The 24,091-nt window shown below is 40.6% G+C and overlaps 1 protein-coding gene across 1 annotated transcript; it reads left to right on the plus strand.

Moving 5' to 3' along the window:
* The first annotated feature begins 16,000 nt into the window (after nucleotides 1-16,000).
* LOC118770013 (cationic trypsin-like) lies at nucleotides 16,001-20,205 on the plus strand. Its single transcript, XM_036517451.1, has 5 exons — nucleotides 16,001-16,040; nucleotides 18,628-18,817; nucleotides 19,267-19,526; nucleotides 19,648-19,778; nucleotides 19,978-20,205. Exons 1-5 carry the CDS (start codon nucleotides 16,001-16,003, stop codon nucleotides 20,119-20,121), a joined length of 765 nt encoding a protein of 254 aa, XP_036373344.1. The 3' UTR covers nucleotides 20,122-20,205.
* Nucleotides 20,206-24,091: the final 3,886 nt, after the last annotated feature.

Genomic DNA, 24,091 nt, shown 5'->3' on the forward strand with positions numbered 1-24,091 from the left:
GCAACAGGTGCGGCTCGGCATTCGCCTGTCTGCCCCCCTCACCACCAACACTGGAGCTCCACAAGGTTGTGTTCTCTCCTCATATCTGTACTCCCTGTACACCAATGACTGCACCTCCAGCCACCCCTCCATCAAGCTGGTCAAGTTCGCTGATGACACCACGGTCCTGGGCCTCATCAAGGACAATGATGAGTTGGCCTACAGGAACACTGTGTCACAGCTGGCAGCATGGTGTACAGAAAACAACCTGGAGCTCAATGTCAACAAGACGGAGGAGATGGTCATGGATTTCCGGAAACACCCACCCCCACATCCCCCACTCCTCATCAACAACACTGTAAAGGTGGTAGGATCTGTTAAGTTTCTGGGTACCAACATCACCAGTGACCTGAAATGGGAGACACACTCATCTAAGGTCATCAAGCAGGCTCACCAGAGGATGTTCTTCCTCAGACTGCTTCAGAAGATGAACATCTCCTTGAAAGTCCGCACCCAGTTCTACAGAGCCACCATCGAGAGTGTCCTCACCTCCTCCATCACTGTGTGGTACCCCGCATCCTCTGCCCACACCAAACACAGACTGGAACGCATTGTGTGAACAGCCAGCCAGTTCACAGGCCAGGAAGAGGTGCCTGTGAATGTTCTGCATGATGCCAGAGCCAGGAAGTGGGCTAGTAGGATAGTGGTGGACCCATCACACCTGGCTCACTGCCTCTTCAGAAAACTCCCATCTGGCCGCAGGCTCTGCTCCATCAGGACCAGGACCACCAGACACCTGAACAGTTTTTTCCCTAAGGCCGTCACTCTCCTCAACAACTCATCCTAGTTCCCACCTCATCCCCTGACTGCCCACATGCATCATTGCTAATGCCCTCCCCCTCACATACACACACACACATGCACGCATGCACATGCACTTCACACACACATTGTACGGGACATTGTATGGGACTGTGCAATATGTAACATTATGTAACACACATTATTACTCTTAATCTGTGCAAATATTCTGAACCTGTACATGTATTCTTACTTAATTTGTATATATATATATATATATATATATATATATGTGTATGTATATTCTTATTTACAGTTAATTACATTTCTCCTTTTTACTCTTTTGTTCACTGCGCTGTATCACCAAGTCAAATTCCTGTGTACATTGTGTACATTGTACATTTGGCGAATAAAGCGATTCTGATTCTGATTATTGCATAAATTGTTGCTGCTGAGTTGCAACCTGTTGTTATTTCTACTTGTTTCTGTTCTGCCTAAAAGATATGTGTATGAGCTGTTGTCAGAATATGCATTCAGTTTTGCGAATACAGTTTGTCACTTGTTGCAAAGCATTCCCTTCTCCTGTGGTTTTATAAATGACGTCATCAGCTATTAGTCGACGTCAACTCGACATCACATAACTGTTGACTTTAAAAAATCTGAAGTCGTGCAACTCCTAATGGACTATAACATTATTCATATTATGTTAGCAATTGAGAGAAAGTCCAAATTAAGAGAGATACTGTTCAACCAATACCATTATACCACAATATCCTTGTATTATGTATGCCTCTGGCTTCATGTTAAAGTTATTTCAGTTCCATCCAACCTGTGGAGACGTCAGAAAAATGAGTCAGACCTCAGAATCATTGTAGCTGCTTTGGTACAAAGCTCCAAAAAAGGCCAAACTGTTGGTGCTATATGGGTATGAAGTATATATGGCCAACCCGTAAGAACTGACAACATCAGTAGCTAGCCTAATAGGTCAAAATGTCATCTTTAGTGTTAGAACCCATGTCTCTCTTCTCTTCAGGTAAAATCTGTAAAGTCTGTAAACCATGCTAATATGGGAGTAACAAATGGGAGAATGACACTGGAAATTTCACATGGCAGAGGGTGTGTACCCACTGACTCCAGGCCAGATTGAAAAGTAATCCAGTACTCCTAGGTCAGACAGGGGCAGCTCCAGGCCTGGAGGGCAGCTGTTCTGCAGGATTTCAAATTAACTTTAGCTTTCAGTAGCAATGTTACACCTGGTCCATTAGTGGTTGCTTAGGTGAGATGACTTCCGGAGCGCAGTATGGCCGCTGACCCAGTGCTTCACGTCGGCAGTTTGTTTGTTTGTTTTAACTTTGTCAAGAATGTATGTACTAACCTTGTAACGATAACTGAACAAGCGGTTTTAAAAGCATGGAACTATTAAATGCTTGGATAGCGAGTTATATCGTGCTGCTGCTGTTTTCGGCGACTAGTGTCTCAACCAGTGGACATGACACGCACACCGTTCTCACCTATGGCAGAGATCAGCTGCTGACGCTCCAGGCCCACGCCGGCAAATTTAAATATCCCATTCCGATGGACTGTATAGAGATCCTGAGACACAGGAAAAGCATCCAGAAGGAAAACAAAGATCAAGAAAAGGAGATGTGGAGGAGGTGTACGCACGAGATTGAGGAGACGCGGCTCCAGGTTTCCTCTTCCCGCTATCACCTTATAAAATGTGCGATCTCTCAACAACAAAGTTGGTGAGTTAACAGCGAGACTAAGCCTTGAAACAGACTTTAAACTATGCGACCTCATCTGCCTAACAGAGACATGGCTAAAGCCAGAAACAACGGTTTCCTTTGCTGGATATACAACTATAAGGGCAGATAGAGAAGAGCACCTGTTGAGGAAATCAATCGGCGGAGGATTGTGCATACTCATGGACAACAACTGGGCCACACAGATGAACATTCAGGAACAAGTCTGCACCCCGGATTACGAAATCCTGACAGTGTCATTTCGGCCTTTCTATCTACCAAGGGAGTTTGGACAGATCACAATTATCCTGACGTACGTACCTGGACCAAAACATCAAGAGGCTGCAGGTAGGATAGCTGAAAGCTATAACGCTGCACTCACACACTCTCCAGATCATCCGGTGTTCGTCCTCGGGGACTTTAACAACTGTGATCTAGCCCATGATCTCCCCATGCTCTATCAGTATATTGACTGTCCGACGAGAGGCACTAGAATTCTCCATCAGTGCTTCGGTAACATTCCAGACGCATATAGAGCACTATGTCATATGCCACTAGGGAAGTCGGATCACAATGTTGTCCACCTGCTTCCGAAATATAGAGCCAAAGTTAAAAGAGAGCAACCTGTGGTGAAAGAGATTCAGGTATGGGATGAAAGGAGTCAGGAGATGCTACAGGACTGTTTTGGAATCACGGACTGGCAAATGTTTTTTGACTGCTATAGTGATGTTGACGAATTAACAGAGACTATAACTGAATATATGAAATTCTGTGAGGATAATGTCATGAATCTTTCCAAATAACAAAGTTGGAGGCCTCAGCAGAAATGCGAAAGTGTATTATGGAGAGGAGAACTGCTTTTATTAATGGGGATCAGGACCTTGTGAAGTCAAAGAGGAGGGAATTGAGGTCAATTTTAAGGAAGAACAGACTGAAATATAAAGAGAAGGTGGAGAGTCAGCTCTGCCCTGGGAGCGCCAGAGAGGCCTGGAATGGACTCAATGTAATGATGGGCAGGGAGGGAAAAAAACGGGGGGTCTTAGAAAACAAAGGTGTATCATTTGTCAATGACCTGAATCAATTTTATCTTTCAACATCACTTTTTGATTTTGATCCACTTCAGTTTGTGTATAAGAAGGGCCGGGGTACTGGTGACGCAACACTGACACTGATGAACATTGTCAGTAAACTCCTGCAACAGTCTAAGAGTTATGCCAGAATCTTATTTATCGATTTTACCTCAGCCTTCAATTGTATGCAGAAACATATTCTGATTAAAAGACTTTGTGATATTAATACTAACAGCTACATTGTACAGTAGATTAATGAATTCCTGACAGACCACCCACAGAGAGCGGTGCAGTGGCTTCTCCTCTGGTACTGTAATACTAAATACAGGGTCACCTCAAGGCTGTGTGTCACCTGTTTTGTCCTCTCTATACACTAATGAAATGCAAATAATGAACTCTACCTGTCATTTATATAAATATGCTGATGATATGGTGCTGGTTGGCCTTATGCAGGCAGGGAATACAATCAATCAATCCACATATTTCCACTGTATTGGGGAGCTTACAAAATGGTGTCATGACAGTGCTCTTTTCATCAATGGAAAAAAGACCAAGGAACTGGTGATTACGAGATTGCACAATGCCTGCCAGGATTCACCTGTTATGATTCATGATCAGCCTGTAGAAAAGGTAGAGGAGTTTAAATATTTAGGAACTTTCTTCTACTGCACTTTAAGTTTTACAGGGAACACAGAGTACATTTTTAAAAAAGCAATGCAACGTCTATATATTTAATCAGAAAATTAGATTCATATGAGGTTAGCAAGACCATTCTAGAGACCGAGTACAGAAGCCTTGTGAAAAGTGTATTGACCTTTAATATGCATACATGGTATGGGAATCTTGGGGCTAAGAACAGAAACAGACTTGCAAGAATAGTAAGCATGGCTAGTAAATTTATTGGGAGAGACCAGAAACAATTGGGACACACTTATGAAACACATGAGACAAAAAGCCCAACAAATCGTGTCTGATTGTACACATCCCCTGTTCAAAGAATTCATTAAACTGCCCTCAGGAAGACGTTATAGAGCCGCAACAGCAACTAAGAATATCTACAAAGAATCATTCATACCAAGTGCAATAACATTGCTTAACTCACAATAGGCCACTCATATGGAATCCATATTTATTTATACTGCTGTCTGTTTCGTGTATGTGTACTATTTATTAACTGTGTTTTATTGTATTTATTGTGTCTGTATTTTTAACAACTACCTGTGGAGCCAAAGGCAAATTTCCACATTTGTGGACAATAAAGTCATATTATTATTATTATTATTCTGAGAGGTTCTGATGATGTGTGACAATTTATACTCAATCCTAATTTAAGCAGACACAAAAGAAGAGGCAGAAGGCACAAAAGAAAACCAGTTTCATTCCACACCCCACATTCTCAATATACTCTAGAAGCTTGTAGCCACAAATAAAACCACAATTTACAGGCCATAACATTTTTTCACCTTTACAGAACATCACGCTAATGTCAGCCATCAGTAGAAACAGAAAACATTTAGAGACCTCAGTGTCTATTCTTCAGTTCAAGAACAGTCTATTCTACAGTCTGTTGTGAAACCCAACAAACCACTTCTAGCAACTCAAGCCTTCCTAAGGTCTTAGAATCTCAGGATTGGAGCCAATGGTCAACAAAACAAAAGAAACTGGTAAACTGACAGAGAGGGTTAATGATGCTAGGGATGTGTCTCTTTACAGTGAGGGCATGTGGTGCCAGGGATGTGATGATGATGATAATATAAAATGATGACTGATTATATTGCACCTTCAGCTGTACTGAGAGCCGGTATCCATACCACCTGGCTGTCATCAAGCACTCTCTCCTACTGAACAACTGAAGCTAAATGGAAATGAGCTTGGTTAGTATCTGGAAAGCAGACCTTGGGGGAAAAAATATCAGGTAGCTGTTGGAACTGGTGTTGGTGAGCCAGTAGTGAGCAGTCTTCCCACTGGGCCCAGTAAATACAATGCTGTAGTGCAGTGATGTGGGGAATGTGTTCTAGAAGGTGCTGTCTTTCAGATCTGACATTAAACTGAGGTCCTCACTCACTGTGGGTATTAAAGACCTCTTGGTACTTATTGGAAGGGTACGGTTGTTAACCTTCGTGTCCGAGTTTGCTATACCTGGCCACTTAATCATCCCTCAAGCTCCATTCTCTATAACAGTGACCTTTGGCTGCAACATGGGTGGAGACTGGCTATGCATCTTTTCCAGTCTCCACCTAAGTGGCATCCAAAGGTTACTGTCATAGACAATGGGGCTTTCAGCACACCTTATACATATTATCTTTTATTTACAGAGTGAAATCTGTTTCAAAAATTGAATTTGCATTTCACAACTTGAAGTATTGAGGACATTAACTGACTCTGAATGTGAAACTATGAATTTATGTACTATGCTTTGAATGTATAATTTGAGTTTGTATGTGAAATTCAACTCAAAACTCAAAAAGCCTTACATTCAGTTTTACAAATACAATTTTATATTTTCCTTTTTTGTGAATTGAGATTTCATATTCATTTTTCAGTTTCAAGCTTGATTTTTGGTGATTTGCCCTGCCCAGACCCCTATGGAGTATGCCGGTGAGTAATAAAAGCACACCTACTGATTTAAGAGAGAATGCCAAGCAAACATGCACCAGCTACATGCACAGTGAGGGAAATCAGGAGTGAGAGAGACAACTGTCAACAGAAACCAGCAGGACCAGTGAGCTGGTCGCAGAAACCCTGAAAATGGAGTAGGATTTATGCAAATTTGGTTTATTTTTATTTATGCATGTAATGTTTACCTTTTTGTCATTTAATATTTTCTCGGTGGATTCATAAGGGTGAATTGGGAGGATTTATTCACGCTCATTTCTCATGTCATATGTTTTGTGGCACCGATAAACATCACTTCACAGACCAGAAAACATACTTCCCACAAAGCATTTAATCCCTCCACAACCATATCACACAAGCGGTGTGTGACAAGCTCACAGTTTCCCCTTTATCTCATTCAGGCATTTCTTGAAATATTGTTCACATGCTTAAAATATTTGATTTAACACAACTCTAAGAACAGTAGGATGTTTTGTATAATGACACATTTCATCTGCAAAATGCTGTAATTCTCTCCTATAAAATACTTGTCACCAAACAAAATAAACGTGCCAAAACAGTATTATTTGTAATGGACTAAAAGGCATGTTTCATTCACAAATGGAACAGTAAATACTAACTAGCAGCAACAACATAAGTACAAATATAAAAACTTATCTCCTGTGTGTCATTCCACATACTTTCATCATATCATAATGATTATTCTCCCCCGAAATACAGCGAGGAAAAACCCTTGGTGAGCATGCTGGAGCCATCCCTGGCCATCCTCTGTGGTAACTGCCTACATTCATGGCATCCAGAAGCCTCATTTGGTCATGGGGATGGTGGTCATACACCTTCCATTTTCAGGCCAAGAAAAGCTCCTCATACAGATACGAAGAGGAGGAATACGTTGGGAGGTCCATCAACATACAAGGACGTGAGGGAAAATCACTCTCACATCAGCAGTGCAGTGAAAGGAAACATTGTCCCATATCACAAAAAAATTGACAGATTAGGCACCACTACCTCTTGCTCTTCAAGGGAAATAAGTCCACTTTACATGGCATCAAGGAAGGTGAGTAGGCTTTTGGTGCTGTATGGGACAATGATGGGGATTTCCCTAGAAATGGCAGCAAGCATAATAATATTATCACCACTTTGGCCTGGTACATTGACAGTTAATATTTTTCCAAGTATGTTCCTCCAACAGATCCTCACTTTGGCTAAACTGAATCCAGCTTCATCCGCATATATGAAAAGATGTGATGATACACCGGTTTCAAGTTTCATTATTTTCTCAAGGAAGCATTGATATGCAGTAATATGTGTTAGGAGGACACGACATATTGTGGTGAACTCTTACTTGTACATACTAGTAGCTCACCCCCTTCGCTCTGGTATCATTCTGTTCAAATTGCACCCTGTGCATTTGTTTCATTTTCTCCTAGTTTGGCTGCAATACCCCATTATATCTATCATAGCCAGAGAGACAGAGTTTATATTCTGAAAAATCTCCTGGTCTGCCAAGGGTGTAGGTTTGCTTTTGACATTGGTGGGGACATAACCAGCACTACCCACACGATTGAAGTCTGATAGAAGATACATCATAGAAGATATTTAACTATTTCATATTAATAATAGCAATGCTATTCAATTGACATTGTTTTAGTACATGTTGAGTACAATAATATGTTAATTAACTAACATGTAAGGTTATGTAATGTTCAGTGCAAGTAATGACTGACAAGGAGGCAGTTTCACAAAGGTTTTAAGTTTACTACAGCCATAGTCCAGTTGTAAACATCAATTAAAGCATGCATTGTAAACATCAATGAAAGAGCATCTAAACATAAAACTATATCCACTCTTATAAAACTAATACAGAACAATTATAAATGTCCACTGCCTTGTTTCTATGTGAAGGAGCCAAACACATGCCTACGCCTCTCTGTGACAGAAATGAATTGCTGGCATATTTCTTTGACATCAATACTGTGCAGTCTATCCTGGTGGACATGGCACACAGCAACATTGTTTAATCTGACTTGTGTCATGTTGTTCTCAGCCATGTTTTCAGTCTCCTGAGAGCACTGAAACTTCTTTCAGCCTCAGCTGATGAGACTGGGATGACTAAAAGGAGCCTGACAAGGGTCTCAACTTGATCAAACAGGCGTCTCACCTCAACTAGCATTCCTTTCATTATATTAGCCACGCCACCACTAGATTTGAAAGTGTGTTTGGATCTAAATATAGCTAGCTGAACTTTTAGACTCTCCCTGTTATGTTCTGGGTACTGATCAACAATGTCATTCACTTCTCCAGTGAGTAGTATTTACTCCAGCTTCTGCAAGACATCTAGATCTGGTTGGTTCAACCTCTCCTGAAACTGAACATCTACACTATCCAGCATTTTGTAGAACTCTGTTCTGTAATGCTCCTCGGGTGACTTAGGGGTGTGCTGGCTTGCCCCATCAGTGTATCGTTTTGAGGGCTGTCTATGGTGAGGAATCTGAATGGGCTCAATCCCAAGGGAGTCAACCATTGCCACTGCTTTATCAAAAACCTCACGGAAGCTTTCGTCATTCCTTTTGCCCTGTAGAATGGATCTGACATACTCTGTTGAACTTCTCATTCCTGCAATGGTCTCAGTGCGTTTTTTCAGGGACTTGTTCAGACATTCTAGTTGCTCAATCACTTCTAATGCCAAAAGAAGCCCAAGCACAGTTTTACCCTTTTCAAACCTCTCTCACAGCCCATTTGCCCTCACACCTGTGTTAGATCCATTTGCTGCCATCTCTTCTAAGCTAGACAAAACACTTTCATACTGAGACAGCACTGCTTTGATAGCTTTTCCTCTCACTGTCCACCTAGTTGGGCACAGTGATGCTGACGGTCCTTCTGCATCTGCTGCTACAGTTGAAAATATAGCTTTAAGCAAACAGTCTGGAAAGTTCAATGTCCCTAGCTCATGTACCCACTGCAAAGCATCATGTATCAAAGGACTGGCAAGGCATGCAGACTGGGTGATCAAATTAAGACAGCGTGTCCCACAATGCACATACAATGCCAATGGTTGCTGTCTCTTCAGTTCTGCTTGTGCTCCTGAATACCTTTCCGACATATTGGTGGCACCGTCATATGTTTGACCCCTCCAACAAGCCACGGGAATATTAAGCCTCAAGAGAACATCTGTGGCTACTCTAGCAATCTCCTCCCCAGTAGTCCCTGAGACCTCATATAAGCCAACAAAAACCTCATTTGGTACCAGGTCCTGGTCCACATGTCTAAGACATATGGACTCCTGTTCTATTCCTGAGATATCCTGAGTGCCGTCTATAATGATTGAGTACTGCAATACTGGTAAAGACTGGATGGATTGTGTAATACTTCTGACAATGCTGTTTCCTAACAACTGCAAAATCTCATTTTGCACTGAAAGAGAGGTATAGTCATGAAATCGGGATAACCAGCAAGAGAGACATGAGTCATCCCTGGCTTTGAATTTCAAAAGTTGAAACAGATTACCGTCTTGATTGTCATGGCCTCGCATTGCCATACCCTGCCTAGCAAAGTACTGTATTGAAGCTACAATGCTTTGTAGGCAGTGTCTGGCATTTTCTTGTTGTTTTGCCCAGGCAGTTGAGAGTTGTGAATCTATCGGGGCTGCTTCTTGAGTACTAACTGTAACTGCATGATGGTGGGACTCACTATTCTGATGGCGTTCAAAGCATTGTATGTACTTTAAGAGAGGCAGACCTGTAAGGAGACCTCCTTCACCATATGTAAAAGAATTCAAACCATGAGCGTGGTCTAAACAGAGATTGTGGAGTTTGAAGAAATGTTTTAGGACAAATTCAAAATATTCATTAAAAGAAGCCTTTCTTCACAATGTGTTTGTTGATCATATTAGAAAGCTACAGTTAGTGGAACAACTCAGTCTGATCCATATGTCTGAATATCATGCAATTGCGCCATGCAAGAAACAAAGAATTTAACAATATTCTTTCATTCAATTTACCTTTTTCCCAAAGCCTTTCTTTTATCCAAACCTGACTGTGAGGAGATACAGCTCTGTGCGGGGAGCAGTGAACAAAATTCTGCTCATACCCAGGAATTCTGTCATTAACATGCAATACTTACAGATTGATAATTGTTATTACTGTGCTGTTCTCCCAGAATAAGGGGCAGAGCCTTGCAGTCAGGAGAAGTGGACTTTTTGATCCTAACATAATTGGCTTAAACCCTGGATGGGCCATTGCTATGTTATTACTCCTGTATAATTCTTCATAAATGATAATTCTAGATCATGACTCAAATCGCATTCAAATTATGTTACTGTAATAGGTGCGCACTAAAATGTTACTGTTTTCCTTGTTAGTGAGTTGCTTGTTGCATAAGTGACAAGATTATTCAGATGTACATATTAAAACAGTCTAAAAATGAACAAGTAAATGGTTTAGGGCAACACTGGGTAACAGGTTCTTCAGGTGCATTCATACAATGTTATTACATTCCATGAACATGCATAATAAAAATTGAAATGACTGTCATTTTTAGGTAGAGAATGGCAATATTTGTACACTGAAGTCTGTAACTCGTCCTTAGCTGTTCAGAATACTTAGTCAAAACATTTTTAATAGAATAGAATAGAATAGAATAGAAAGCCTTTATTGTCATTATACAAAGTACAATGAGATTTAAAGCTTCTCTATACAGTGCACACATAACTTAAACATAGGGAAATATACAATAAGACTAAGTAGAATATAAAACTATAGTAGAATATAAAACTATAAAAGTGTAAAATATAAAACTACAAACAACTGTACATAAACTCTGCAAAGGTTGTCCTAAAGTGACTGAGTGACTAGATATGCAGTTTGGAAGGAGACAACTAAAACAGAATGTGCAAAAGGGCAGTTAACAGGTAGTTATGGTATAATAGTGCAAATCTGCTATGATAAGTCAGTGCAAGTTCTTAGCAGCTTTGTGGTGGTGATGACATTGCCAGTGGTGAGTGGGCATGTCAGTTTCTTAGTGCAAACTTGAGTTGAGTATGGAGACAGCTCTTGGGAAGAAACTGTCTCTGAGTCTGTTTGTTTTGGCTGATATGGTTCTGTAGCGTCTGCCCGATGGCAGCAGGTTGAAGAGGTGGAAGCTGGGATGTGTATAGTCCTTTATGATGCTTCTGGCCCTGCCTAGGCATCGGGAGTTGTAGATGGTGGTTAAGGTAGGTAGAGGGCAGCCAATAATCTTTTGTGCGGTGTTGGCTACCCTCTGCAGTCTGTGCCTGTCAGCTCCTGTGCAGCTTGAGTGCCACACTGACACAGCGTAGGTCAGCAGGCTCTCAATGGCTGATCGGTAGAAGGACACCAGCAGGTCAGTGTTGAGTTGCTCTTTCCTGAGCACTCTCAGGAAGTGGAGTCGCTGCTGCGCCTTCTTGACCAGTGCTGTGGTGGTGGTTGTCCAGGAGAGGTCAGCGGCGATGTGGACCCCCAGGAATTTGAAGGTCTCCACCTGCTCCACGCTTTCGCCGTTGATGTACAGGGGGGCAGGGGCGGCTTTGCTCCGTCTGAAGTCCAGGATGAGTTCCTTAGTCCTGGAGATGTTCAGCGCCAGGTTGTTCAAGGCACACCACTCACTGAGTCTAAGGACCTCATCTCTGTAGGCCTAATAACTGTGAAAGGAGGTTGTTCTCTTTCATCAGCAGTTGATCTACAAATGAAATAGAAAGGACACCGAAGTGTATCGTGCCTGTTCTGAGCTTTACCTGCTCTCTGCTCCTTAGCTGTTCAGAATACTTAGTCAAAACATTTTTAATAACTGTGAAAGAAGGTTGTTCTCTTTCATCAGCAGTTGATCTACAAATGAAATATAAAGGACACCGAAGTGTATCGTGCCTGTTCTGAGCTTTACCTGCTCTTTGCTCTATCTCACTTACATTCAAATAGGCCTGTTGGACATGAACAGAGAGAATAGTGCATTTGTGACTTAACTCTTTTGGACTGAACCAGGCACCAGGCAAGGGGAAAACAGACTTTATCAAAAGATTGATAAACTGGAACAGTGACCATTCAGTTTTGTACATCTTGTCCACATCCCTTGTTCTTCTAGATACAAGAGGGTAAAGTATGGACTTTAGCAGAATAGCACTTTCTTTAAAGGCTTAAGTATATGTTTGAATGTTTGATTAGTTGGGTTGTGACAGGAAGGTAAAACTTTATGTAGGACATGGCTTTGTACTGGTGACACTTTTGTGATAGCCATGTGGAAGGTGTACCTCCTCTCTTCTAAGAGTCAGCAAGTAAGTATTCATTCTGATGCTGTGAGCTGTAGACTAAATCCTGTTAAAATGTATGAGGAAAAACTGAGCAAGGACATTATTTAATTTAAAATTCTCTATACACCACAATGGCCCTGGAACCCCACTCCATCCCCTGGACCCCCTTAGTGTCAACACTACTGGTTTAGAATAAAAACATCTCAACATGTGTTACCATCTTACCATATGGTCAGCAAAAATAAAAATATTACATATGATACAATTCTCTGGAAATCAATAGAATTGCATAAAATAATATGTAAAATACATTGTATATTTCACCCTTTCAGAAACTGTGATCAAATGAGATGCTTTGCATAAAGCAAAACCTACAATTTCATCACACATATAAAAAAACAACACATTCACAATTAAGCGAACAAGATTGCTGATCATTCTGATAAATGTACAGTTTTTCATAAATTTTAAAACACTGTGACTGCAAGTATACACATTATCTCTACATTGAAGTTCATGCATCACTCTTTTGCAAAACACTTCACACACAGCTCTAACTTGCTCCGCAGAGCAGTTTTCATGATGACATATTCTATGTTCGTATGGGCAACCTATGACCGCAAATACCAAACTCACTCTTCACCTTAGCATGAATAAAGAAGTCACAGGTGAACTCTTCATTGAGTTAAACCAAAGACATGGTAAAGCTTTTTTAATGACATTTTGTGCAATGCTGGTTGATCATTTCATCATGCGTTGAATATGATAGAACAGGTAAGGGGACATTAGTCAGTGCTCTGCTGTGTTATCCATTGTATTCTTATATGCAGCATCATGCAATATGTAATTCAGCATGTAAGTGAATACAATAAAGTGAACTACTGAAATGAAGCATAGATATATTTTACATTGTAGCTCCATATGTCAGCATATTTGTATTTTGTATTGTGCAGAATGCGGCTGCACAACTCGTCTACAACCTCCCTAAACATATTCAAGCCACACCTGTCGGGGCTCAGGCAGGGACTCAGGCGCGGACCACGGGAGCGTCGGGTTCCGTGCGTCTTTAATGGAATCGTCAGGCAATTCGCTAATCCGAAAACAAGCAGGGTCGAAAACTGGGAGACAGTCCGTGGACAGAGCGAGGATCGGGAAATCGGAGCAGGCAAGGTCGGGGAACCGGACAGGCAGGCAATCAAGCGAACAAGGCAAGGAGGCAGGCAAAAACGAGGTCAGGGTACAAGCAGGGTCGAAAAACGGGAAACAGGCAGACAGAAGCATAAAGCAAACGCGGGGACGAAACGGGCGAAAAACACTGTGACGAACTAGCAACAGGACAGGGAAAAGCAGGGAAGATATAGGGCAGGGCAGACGAGGGAATGGGAAGCAGGTGTGCAGGCAATCAGGCGGGTGGAGACCGGGCGGGGAGCGGGGCAGGACTAAAACACAAGGAAAACAAAAGCACATGGGCAAAGGAAAAAACAAAAACTCGACAGCTAAGGAGGCGGAGCACTGACAACACCCCTCTTCAAGTCACTTCTTTGGATTCATGTTATCACTTGCATCAAGTTCAAAACCTTGGTTAGGGCATACAGGACAGTGAGTGGGATAGTCCCCTCATACCTACAGTCGGACTTCAAATAATATGTTCTGCCAAGATCAATACACTCTAACTATGGGACAGCTGACTGTCCCTTCCTGATGAGGTCACTCCTCTCAGACATGATGCATGTCTGTACTGGTGCCTCAGTGGTGGAATGAACTCTACACAGGAGTCAGGACAACAGAAATACTGGTCATCTTCCAATGGAGACTGAAGACCTTCCTCTTCAGACTAGTTCTACCTAAATGTGCACCCCCTAACACCTGCTACTTGTATAACTTCTGTTTTTTAGGTATAGTGTCACAATGTGTTTTGGATTCTGATGACTGTAATGTATGCTGGTATACCTGGCTTCCCTGATCTAGTACGGATGCACAAATTAGCTTGTGATAGGGCTGAGTGAGGCTAGTGTTATGCTCACACTCACTGTTCTGAGACTGTTAGCCTGGTCTGACACTGTTGCTCATTCAACTTGAATGGATACACTTAAGTTCTTTTTTCTGGAAGTCACTTGGATAATAGCATCTGCTAAATGAATGTAATTCTTGTACAGAGCTGAAAAAACTGCTGGTGGCAGTCTCTTTACTGTATGACAAGAGACTGCAATAGTTAGGTGACATAGACATGGTGTTGGCAAATAACACCTTAAATAACACCAAATAACTTGGTGTTACTGGACTGTGAGAAAACCAGTCATAGAGAAAAATGAACAGCTTCTCAATATACACCATGTTAGAATCTCTACCATTGAACATGTCCTGAAGAGAAATGGAATGAATTAAAAAATTCCATTGTGGTTTTGGTTTTTGATTTTTGGTTAATCTTTCCTGTATCTCAGAAATGACTTGGGAAAAAATCATGATATTTTACAGTGGTATTTATGTTCATTTTGGAACTGAAGATGTTTGTAGATTATCCATAGTAAGGTTTGATCAGGCCATACACACATATAAATCCTGATGGTACTATTTTTTATTTATCATTGCACTGTGACATTGGTGTTTATTGACAGCTATTCATATGATATATGTGTATCATTTAATGCAAATATTTTGAAGGGCATTAACATGGTTTTGAAGCCAATGTTTCAGTTTGCACATGATTTGTGAGGATTTACTGAGTCAACAAACTGTTGTGACCATTATATTAATATTTTTTGAGAACAAGAGATTTTGTTTCAAGAAAAATGTGTAAACAACTGAGAAAAACTCTACCATTAGTATCCCTGTGCAGGTATGGGTGTATACACAACCTAGTAGGTGACATTTTCTGATGTAGATGTTTTATTTTTACAGGTATTATCTGAATTTCAATCAATCCTTAATTTTGCAGTGGGATTTGACTGTTTTACAGAGAGGACATTTAGATGGGTTGTGTTTTGAGAGCATGGCCCTTAGATTGCAGAAATCTATCAAATTAATAAAGAAAAAAGTGTAAAATAGGTGAAAGCACTGGCTACTGGCTGCAGGCCAATGTAAAAATGATTGAGTGCTCTAAGGTCAGGGAGAGGCTATTCCAGGATGGCTCCTCTTGTGCAAGTGTTAAAATAGAATTTCATCACTTTATACCTGGTCTATTAGATGAGGATGTGGCTTCCTATCTAAATCTGAAAAAATCCCACCCAAAAACAGGCACTCTGAGGACTGGAGCTGCCCATTGCTGCTTTATCTCAGCATAAATTTAGAGACTGATTTTATGGTATTTGGTATTGCATGTATGCACAGACCATATCATAACAAGTATGTATGAAATAGGTTACATAGCTAAAAAAAATTACCCTGAACAGAATTTTTATTTATCAGATTGTTGAATTAGCTGGCATTGGTCAGTTGGTGATAAGAAGAGAGGGTGTGACAGGGTGTGTGTATAAATCTGACACTCAGTTCAGCTCAAGAACTCAATGAAACACTGCAGACAGAAACTCATCATGAGAATTTTTCTCCTTCTCCCCTTGCTTGGGTTGGCAGGTAAGCCTTACTAAGTATTCTCCTAATTAATTTATATAATGTTTATTAATGATGTTTTGATATCTGAAATTGCAAAGCTGTGAGTTACATAGTCTAACGACTCTCTCTGTTGAACATTTTACTGAGATAATTCTTGGTAGGCTATGGTGAGTGTGAGAGTATATATTGTCATTCCTCTAATGTTGTATCCTTCTTGTACACATCCCTGATGTTCAGGAATCCTGTCCATGCAGTAGATCTGCCTAATAGTTGGCAGCTAAATTCCTGATTACACAATGTGATCTATACAGCGAGTTGTTGTGTTCTATCTGGAGGTGTACTTTAAAACACTTACACCACCAAGCTGGTGTAGAATTTTAGACACCAGATTATTTTTGGTTGCTAGTCAGGTATCTATTTCAGCAGATATGGATACATAGCTGATCGAAGTGAGTATTCAAGGAAATGGACACTATTTTCAGTTTAGGATAATACTGTTATGGATGTAAATGGGCATTTGAATCTATGATTATACATTTAACACACATAATGACAGACATGTACATACTTTTGTTCTTTAATTTATGCACAATTTCTTTACATCTGAGAACTGTGAAATTTAATGATAAATAATATTATATATAATATTTTCATTGTTGGAAGAACTCAAGCCATTTTGTATATTTGTATATTGTTATAGAAATACTGGACACACTGCATTTTGTGAAATTGAGGATTTTCATAGCAATTTAACCACTGATGACCGAACCAAGTTGTGCTATTGACAAATGGATACATAGTTTGAAAAACTGATCTAAGAGATCAATAAAAGTTTATGTCAAACAATATGAAACAAGTCAAATTCCTCTACATGTCTATATGGGTGCTGCAGTGCACACAAGAATGATCATACATTTACAATACAGTCAGATGATCTGTTTTATTAATGATATCACAATGTTTCAATTCAGACAACTGGTCAGTTGGTCAGATTAATTTACAAAGTTAAGATGCAGACAGATCCATTCTATTTCAGTGTTCAGTTGCAGACTAAGATTCAGTCATTCCATTGTCAAAAACATCAATCACCCTTTTTTCAAAATAATTAAGGAAGGTGTCCCATATATCTCTGAACTCTTAGTTTACCCTTTGAAAAATAAGTTATCTTTTCTAAAGCAACCCTCCAGCCACTGGGTCACAGCAGGACTCTCCTCATTTATCTACATACGAGCAATTATACATTTAGCTTCAAGCAGACATAGAGTAGCTAAACAGAAGTCCTTTTTTATTCACATTTAAGCCGCCAGGCAAAATATGAAGAATGCACAGCTTTGGACTCAGGGGGATGTCCTTGTCAGTGATTGGTGAAATGGAGTCAAGTACCTTTTTGCAGAAACAAAAAATTCCCACAAACAGTGAAATAATGTACCTTTCAATGTCTTCGGGATCCAAACGTATCCGGGATATTAGGATTGAAGGGATGCAATTTGGGAGGGGTTATGTGCATTCTGTTCAACCACTTAAATTGGAGCAGCTTTAGACTTGTGTTAATGGTTTGGGTTTGGGCTTTGAGACAGGAGACTGCCCAGTCCTCCTCAGATGTTTCCTCCTGTAAGTCTTTACTCCAGGCTTCAAGGTTGTGATTATTTGATTATTTTGATTTCTCTACTAAGAAGTCATACAAGATGGAGACTTGGCCTCTACCTTGCAAGTGATCTACCACTACCTTTTGTAAAAAGGATGGTGCTGAGGGGTCAAGGGAGTCATGTCTTGAAAGAACAAAGCTTCTTACTTGAGGATATTTGAAAAAAATGTATATTTAACAAGAATAATTTATTTATCATCCACAGAAACCCTTGTGAGGAAATAAACACAGTTCAATTCCACAATTAATTATGATATAAAAAATATAATACAAATATGCAGTTGGTATAAAAATTAGCAGGATTGGATAAAATACATATGAGTTGCTAGCACACAGGGGAGATCCACATTACCACACAGGGCAGGCCAACTCCTAGGGGAGAAGACCACCACCAGAGAGAGGACACATAGTCACCACACAAGCACACACATGCAAGTGCTTCCACACACACACTGCAAGAAAGAAATGTGGAATTAGGTGCGGTGCAAAACTCAGTCACATGCAGGAAAACATGGAGAAGCATGTACTGGCAGCCCCCGTGCAGTACAACCACAATAAAAATACAGACACTCTGTCTGAAATCTGCTCTTTCTTCACCTTCAAAAACAGACATGGGCATATTTTTTTCAATTGATTCCCATGTTGACTGAGTTTACATTTTTTACTTTTTTTTGCAAGAAAAAAGTACCCATTTATATCCATTTTTATACTTTTTAATTTTTTGTGGTTAATGTACAGTATTTGTAGCATCCAGTGGCAGACAAACAACAGATGCCCTGGCATCAAATGTAATATTAATAAACTTAAGACAATCAAATAATTATGAAAAGGAGTTTTAACATGGACAAATGGTTTGATGAAATAACTACTACAGTAGAGGAATTTGAAAGTGACAGTTTTCAGACTTAAAAAGTACAATACAGTAATCTTTCATTTCTGTTTCTCCTGTTCTCACTCCAATAGTCTGGTTTACAAGTGCCACCCAAGTGGAACTATATAAAAGGATAATTGGAGGAAGGGACTGCAATCCTGATGAAGCACAGTACCAGGTGTTCTTGAATGATGGTCCTGTTGTTCGTGATGATGTTGATGCTTGTGGAGGATCCCTGCTGTCTTCCAAGTGGATCCTCACTGCAGCACACTGCAATTTTAAGTAAGATTCCCTATGGACACTGTGGTAAACACAGATCAACCCATGACGTATGTTTCAGTGAAAGGATAATTGACTAAAAGCTATCATAATGAAGTACAGTACTGCAGTTTTAGTGGCACGGACTTAGTAAGATACTAATGCACTATGGCACAAAAACCCATTATATATCATGAATATTGGCACAAATAGGGGATGCTCTTAGTCCTTTGGCATTGCTGACCCCCCCCCCCCCCCCCCCCCCTTTAGTTATTGTTGCTAAGTTATCCCACAATTTTAGATTGAGTCCATGACCTGTCTCTTTGATGAATGTTGACAATTCTAAAATGCTGGCAGTCAATATGAAGACATTAAAGAATATATCTGTCATACTCTGACATCTTCTTTTTGAATTCCTGATAAACTACCATGGTGAAACTTTTAAGAGGTGTTTGTGTGTTTTACTTTTTCAGAGATCTGAAGCTGTACATTGGCATCCGTAACACTGATGACATAAAAAATAATAATGTTCAGCCTGTTGAGGTCGAAAGAAAAATACAACATCCAAAATATAATGCAAAAAAATTTCTCAATGACATCATGCTGATCAAGCTGAAGAATGATGTTCCAAATCCAAAAACTGTAAAACTACCAGCTATATGTGACCACTACCCTGAGGTTAATGTTCCAACAAAGAGAGACCTTCTTGTCGCTGGCTGGGGAAGTCTTGGAGGTAAGAAAACTGTCAGAGATTAAACACACTGTGATATTGACTGACATCGACCAACCTCTACTGTCTGCCTTTCTTTAGGTGGAGATTAATGCTAAATGCTAAATATCTTTTCTTTTGTCAGAGAAAAAAGTCCCCAAGTTCCCTGCTAAGCTCCAATGTGCAGAAATCCGACATGCAGTGTGTCCAAACATTGACCCAAAAATCATTGCTGATGCCTTTTGTGCTGGAGGTGAAAGGAAGAACGTAGGATGTGTAAGTGATCGTCACTTTATTCTTCTCATTCATTCATTCATTCATTCATACATACACTCTCAACACACTCTCTCTCTTACACAGACACCTACTCTCTCTCTCTCTCTCTCTCTCTCTCTCTCTCACACACACACACACACACACACACACACACCATAATTAAAAACACACATGGTTCTGCTTTCTCTTTCTCTGTCAGGGTGATTCTGGTGGAGGTGTGGTGCGTACAGCGAGAAATGAGGTGTATGGAGTGGTCAAAGCTGGCTGTAGTGACCAGGATCCTAGTGTATTCACAAGCGTGTGCTCCCATTTGGACTGGATTAAAAAAGAGACCAAGCTGTAACAGCAATAATAAATAAAATGATCAGAGATCAGCACTAAGAGCAAACTGAATCTCAGCCTCCTCTTTTGTCCCTCAGTAGTATGTTTGTCATGTGTGACTATAAGTATAATTTCAAACACAAAAAGTTTTCAAGGTAGGTTTTGAAGGACAAATAATGGCTAAGATGAATATGACAATACCTGCTTATTATAATTAGTTACTTTTCAGTGCAAAATGTAATGAATACATTAGAATACTTGGGGAGAGTGAATGTGTGTGTTGCTCCGTGTGGACCAGTCCAGTTTTCTGTATGTGATTTGCAACATATACAATAAACCAATTGCATCAGACTCTGAAGATTATTCTTGTACTTATTTTCTGAAATTGTTATATGCAAAGTTGAGTAAGTTGGATACCTTGCAGTACAAGTGTGGAGGGAGCCACCAGTCCAACAGGCCAAGACTGGAAGTGGTTTTCTACCACAATCTCAAGTATGTTTTTATCAATTTTCATTTGCTAAAAGAGCGCTCTATACTTGCGACGGTAGATGGAATTGTCAGAAACACTTGGCATGCAATGGCCATGTTTGGAAAAGCAGTTTTCATGTCTCTGTCAACTAAATATTGCAGCACTTCAGATGGGGTGTTTACATCAGTTAGGAGCAGATGTGACAGAAAGGTAAATTCACTGGCCAGATCCACGCTATGAATCCCCCCCCCCCCCCAAAAAAAAAACTCAGCAAGCTCACCGCAGGCTTTGGTCAGGTTATCAATATGGTCAATATTTTTAATGTCCAACAACACGCCAAAAAGACGATTGCACTCACTCAAAAATGAAAAGCGCTATTGCATCTCGCTTAATACAGTGTCCAACAAGCAGTTGAAAAAGTTCACTTTAAACTTTTCCTCTCCATTCAAAGGCTCATCTACTGGCGTTACACCGGGAAGTTTTTTTCTGCATCAGGTACAATGTTCTGTGAAGGTGGGGGAAATTTTTTTTGTTTCCTTTCTCAATAGCATCCTGGAAACCGTTTAGTCTATACAATGACAGCTGTTCTTTCACAGATGTGACAACACAAAATGCGTCACTGATGCTCAGTTTTGGTGTACAGTGACAGCTGGTGGTGATATTGGGTGGGTGGGCTAACAAATGCATTGTACCCATCAATAGTTCATGCTGCAGCAACAGTAGCATCACATCCAAGATACTAAGTTACAGCAACAGCACTATATACCTTGTTATAGCAAGTGCTCTACAGCAACACTGTATCTGTCTCTCTCTCTCTCTCTCTCTCTCACACACACACACACACACACGCACACACACACACACACATACATACATACATACACATACCATTTGACTATTTTTCTCTGTACACATTAGCACATGCCATTTCTAACAAAAACAAAATATGCAAGAATGATGGATGATAGGCTACATGGTTGAACAGAATGCTCTATCATGTAGCCTACAATGTCAGAAAAGGGTCCACTTAGGGATGCACTAAAAAACGTGTCCCAACTGTAATGACTGCCAATAGATACTGCAACTGTTTTTATCACAACCGTTTTGCAACACATTGTGTCAAAAATCATGTCCCGAATAAAACAATTTGGTAACCACAGCAAATATAACGGTCATTACAGAAGAGTGACAGGCAATATATAGACAGGAAAGCTAAAGGAAAGACGTGTGATGGTCTTTTAAGAGGTCTATAGGCTTGGGTCTACCGTATTTGAAGAGAAGCTCACATCGACGACCTTTCTGGGACGATGATTTCTGGTGATTTTTGGATGAAGTCCTGCTCAATAGACAGCATAGCTAGTGCTTTTGCCGTGACCATGTGATTATTAGAAGAAATGTGCAAAACAGACAGTCAATAGATGTCAGTTACTTGTATTCCAGATGACAAATATATAGTCTGAGACAGTAAATGATCTAGTTTCGCCGGACTTTCTCAGATACTTCTCAGTAGTTTCCAATGGAAAATGGCATTCAGATTAACTGGCGAAAAACTACTTGAGCCTCCATAAACCACGTGACCGCCTGAGACTTCCGGGTACTTCAGTGGCGCAACTCTCTCTATCAACGGCTCTGGGCTGAATGAATTTAGCCCAAATGATCACCAATTCAAGGGGGCGTGCCACGCAACCTGTCACTCACTTGGCACTAAGAATATGGAGGGAACCTGATGCTACTGTGTCTGGGCTGTAAAAAATAAGCCCATTTAGATATATCCTGTGTTTTTCTTGTAACTATTTGTTGCTGCTGTAGGTTTCACCAAAATTTTAAGAAAATCTGTTCTAAGCTTTTGTAACAATAATTTTCTCATCTTTATTGTAAAAGATAGGGAGGGCTTAGCCCTGTTAGCCCATTTATACCAGCCATCCCTGTGATCGTAGGGCAACACTGGCATGGTTGACTGTGTTCGGCACAGTGTTGCAAATGACCAGGCTTGTCAAAAAGTCAAAAGTCTCAATTATTTTCACAAGGCTTGTGACTTCAGACATGGTGTCAGCATCACACATATTATCCTTGCTAACTTCAAGGAGTGCATCTCGAAGTTCAGGTAGCTGCTCAAACACTGTTTTTGTTGCAATTTCAGATTGATGACGTTGGAGAATCCCCCAGTGCTTTGTTGATCTGTACAGTCGATTTAGTACTCCAAAAAATTCTTGGCCTCACCTGAAGACTCGGCTGCATGTTCTACTGCCAGATTCCAGTTGTGAGGGCAACAGGGCATAAAGAGGGCCCATTTGTTCATCTGCTTCACTCTGGCCTGCACTCCTCCATGAGCGGCCCTCATGTTTTCCCCGTTGTGGAAGCACTGTCCCCTGCAATCCTTGATTCCTGATCCTTCCTCAGTCCTTGAGTCCTGATTGGTTGGCCCAAGGTCATTTAGGTTAAAATTTGAAACAGTGTCGTGCACCTGCTATGTTTCTTGGAAACAGGGGGAATAAGTTCATGGTATTTTAATTTTAAATGGTCTGTCTAGTTATATTATAAATATTTACATATTTTATTGTTATTCCAATGGGCATTCAGGGGGTGTGGTTTTTTTGGGGAAAAAGTAAAACTGTTTTGGTTTTTTTTTTTTTGGAGACTTGAGGGAAGGCTGATGTTGGAGAGTTGGTGACAGTGAGCGGATGAGAAGAAAATTGCTGCTGCGATACTGTTGTACCAAAGTAAAGTGATTCGGTTTAAGCCATCGCAACACGTCTGTTTGCTGCACCTAGACTCCTGGAAAGCCCAGTTGAGCCGTGGTGGCAAGGCCGAGCTGTGTCATTCAGGAGGTACGAGTCCTTAAATCCACTGGGACTGGTACCGAAGGATTGTTGTGCCAAAGGATCTCCACCACCTTGAGACGTCACGGCCGAGGACGCTCCGTGGTTGGGACAGTGGGTAAGCATTCTCAAACTCCACAAACCTCCAACAGAATCTCCACAAGCGCGCTTTTGAAAAATGTTTTCTTTTTATTTTTTTGGGACATTCGGGTACGGATAATTTATATTCTGTTCATTTACAAACGGTGCAACGTACATGTATGACTGAATTGTTGTTTTATTTATTCTTAATACAACTAATTGAGAATTTACTTGTTCGTGTTTGTTTCCCTATTAAGAGTGTTGACTGAGCATTCTGGTTGAGGGGTGTTATTCAGGGTGGGTGCTCATATTTTCTGTGTGTTTGTGTTTTTATTTTTGGTTATGGACACACACTCAGAGACAGCGACTTCACCACCTCAGCACTAGGACCTTAGACCTCTCACACACACCCCGAGAGCCAAACTGTACTGCACATTTTTGAATGTACAGGCCACTTCATTCACAGGCCCAGTTTATAGGTATGATAGCTGCGTATGAACTGCACTCTGCGGGCAGAGTGGCCTAAGTGGGGTTACATAGTGAACATTGCCTGAATGATTTAGATGTTGAGCTAACACCACGTCATTTTCAGTTCAAGCTTCAGAAAATTCCCATTATTGTCC

This window comes from Megalops cyprinoides, chromosome 22 (assembly GCF_013368585.1).
Source record: "Megalops cyprinoides isolate fMegCyp1 chromosome 22, fMegCyp1.pri, whole genome shotgun sequence".
NCBI lineage: Eukaryota > Metazoa > Chordata > Actinopteri > Elopiformes > Megalopidae > Megalops > Megalops cyprinoides.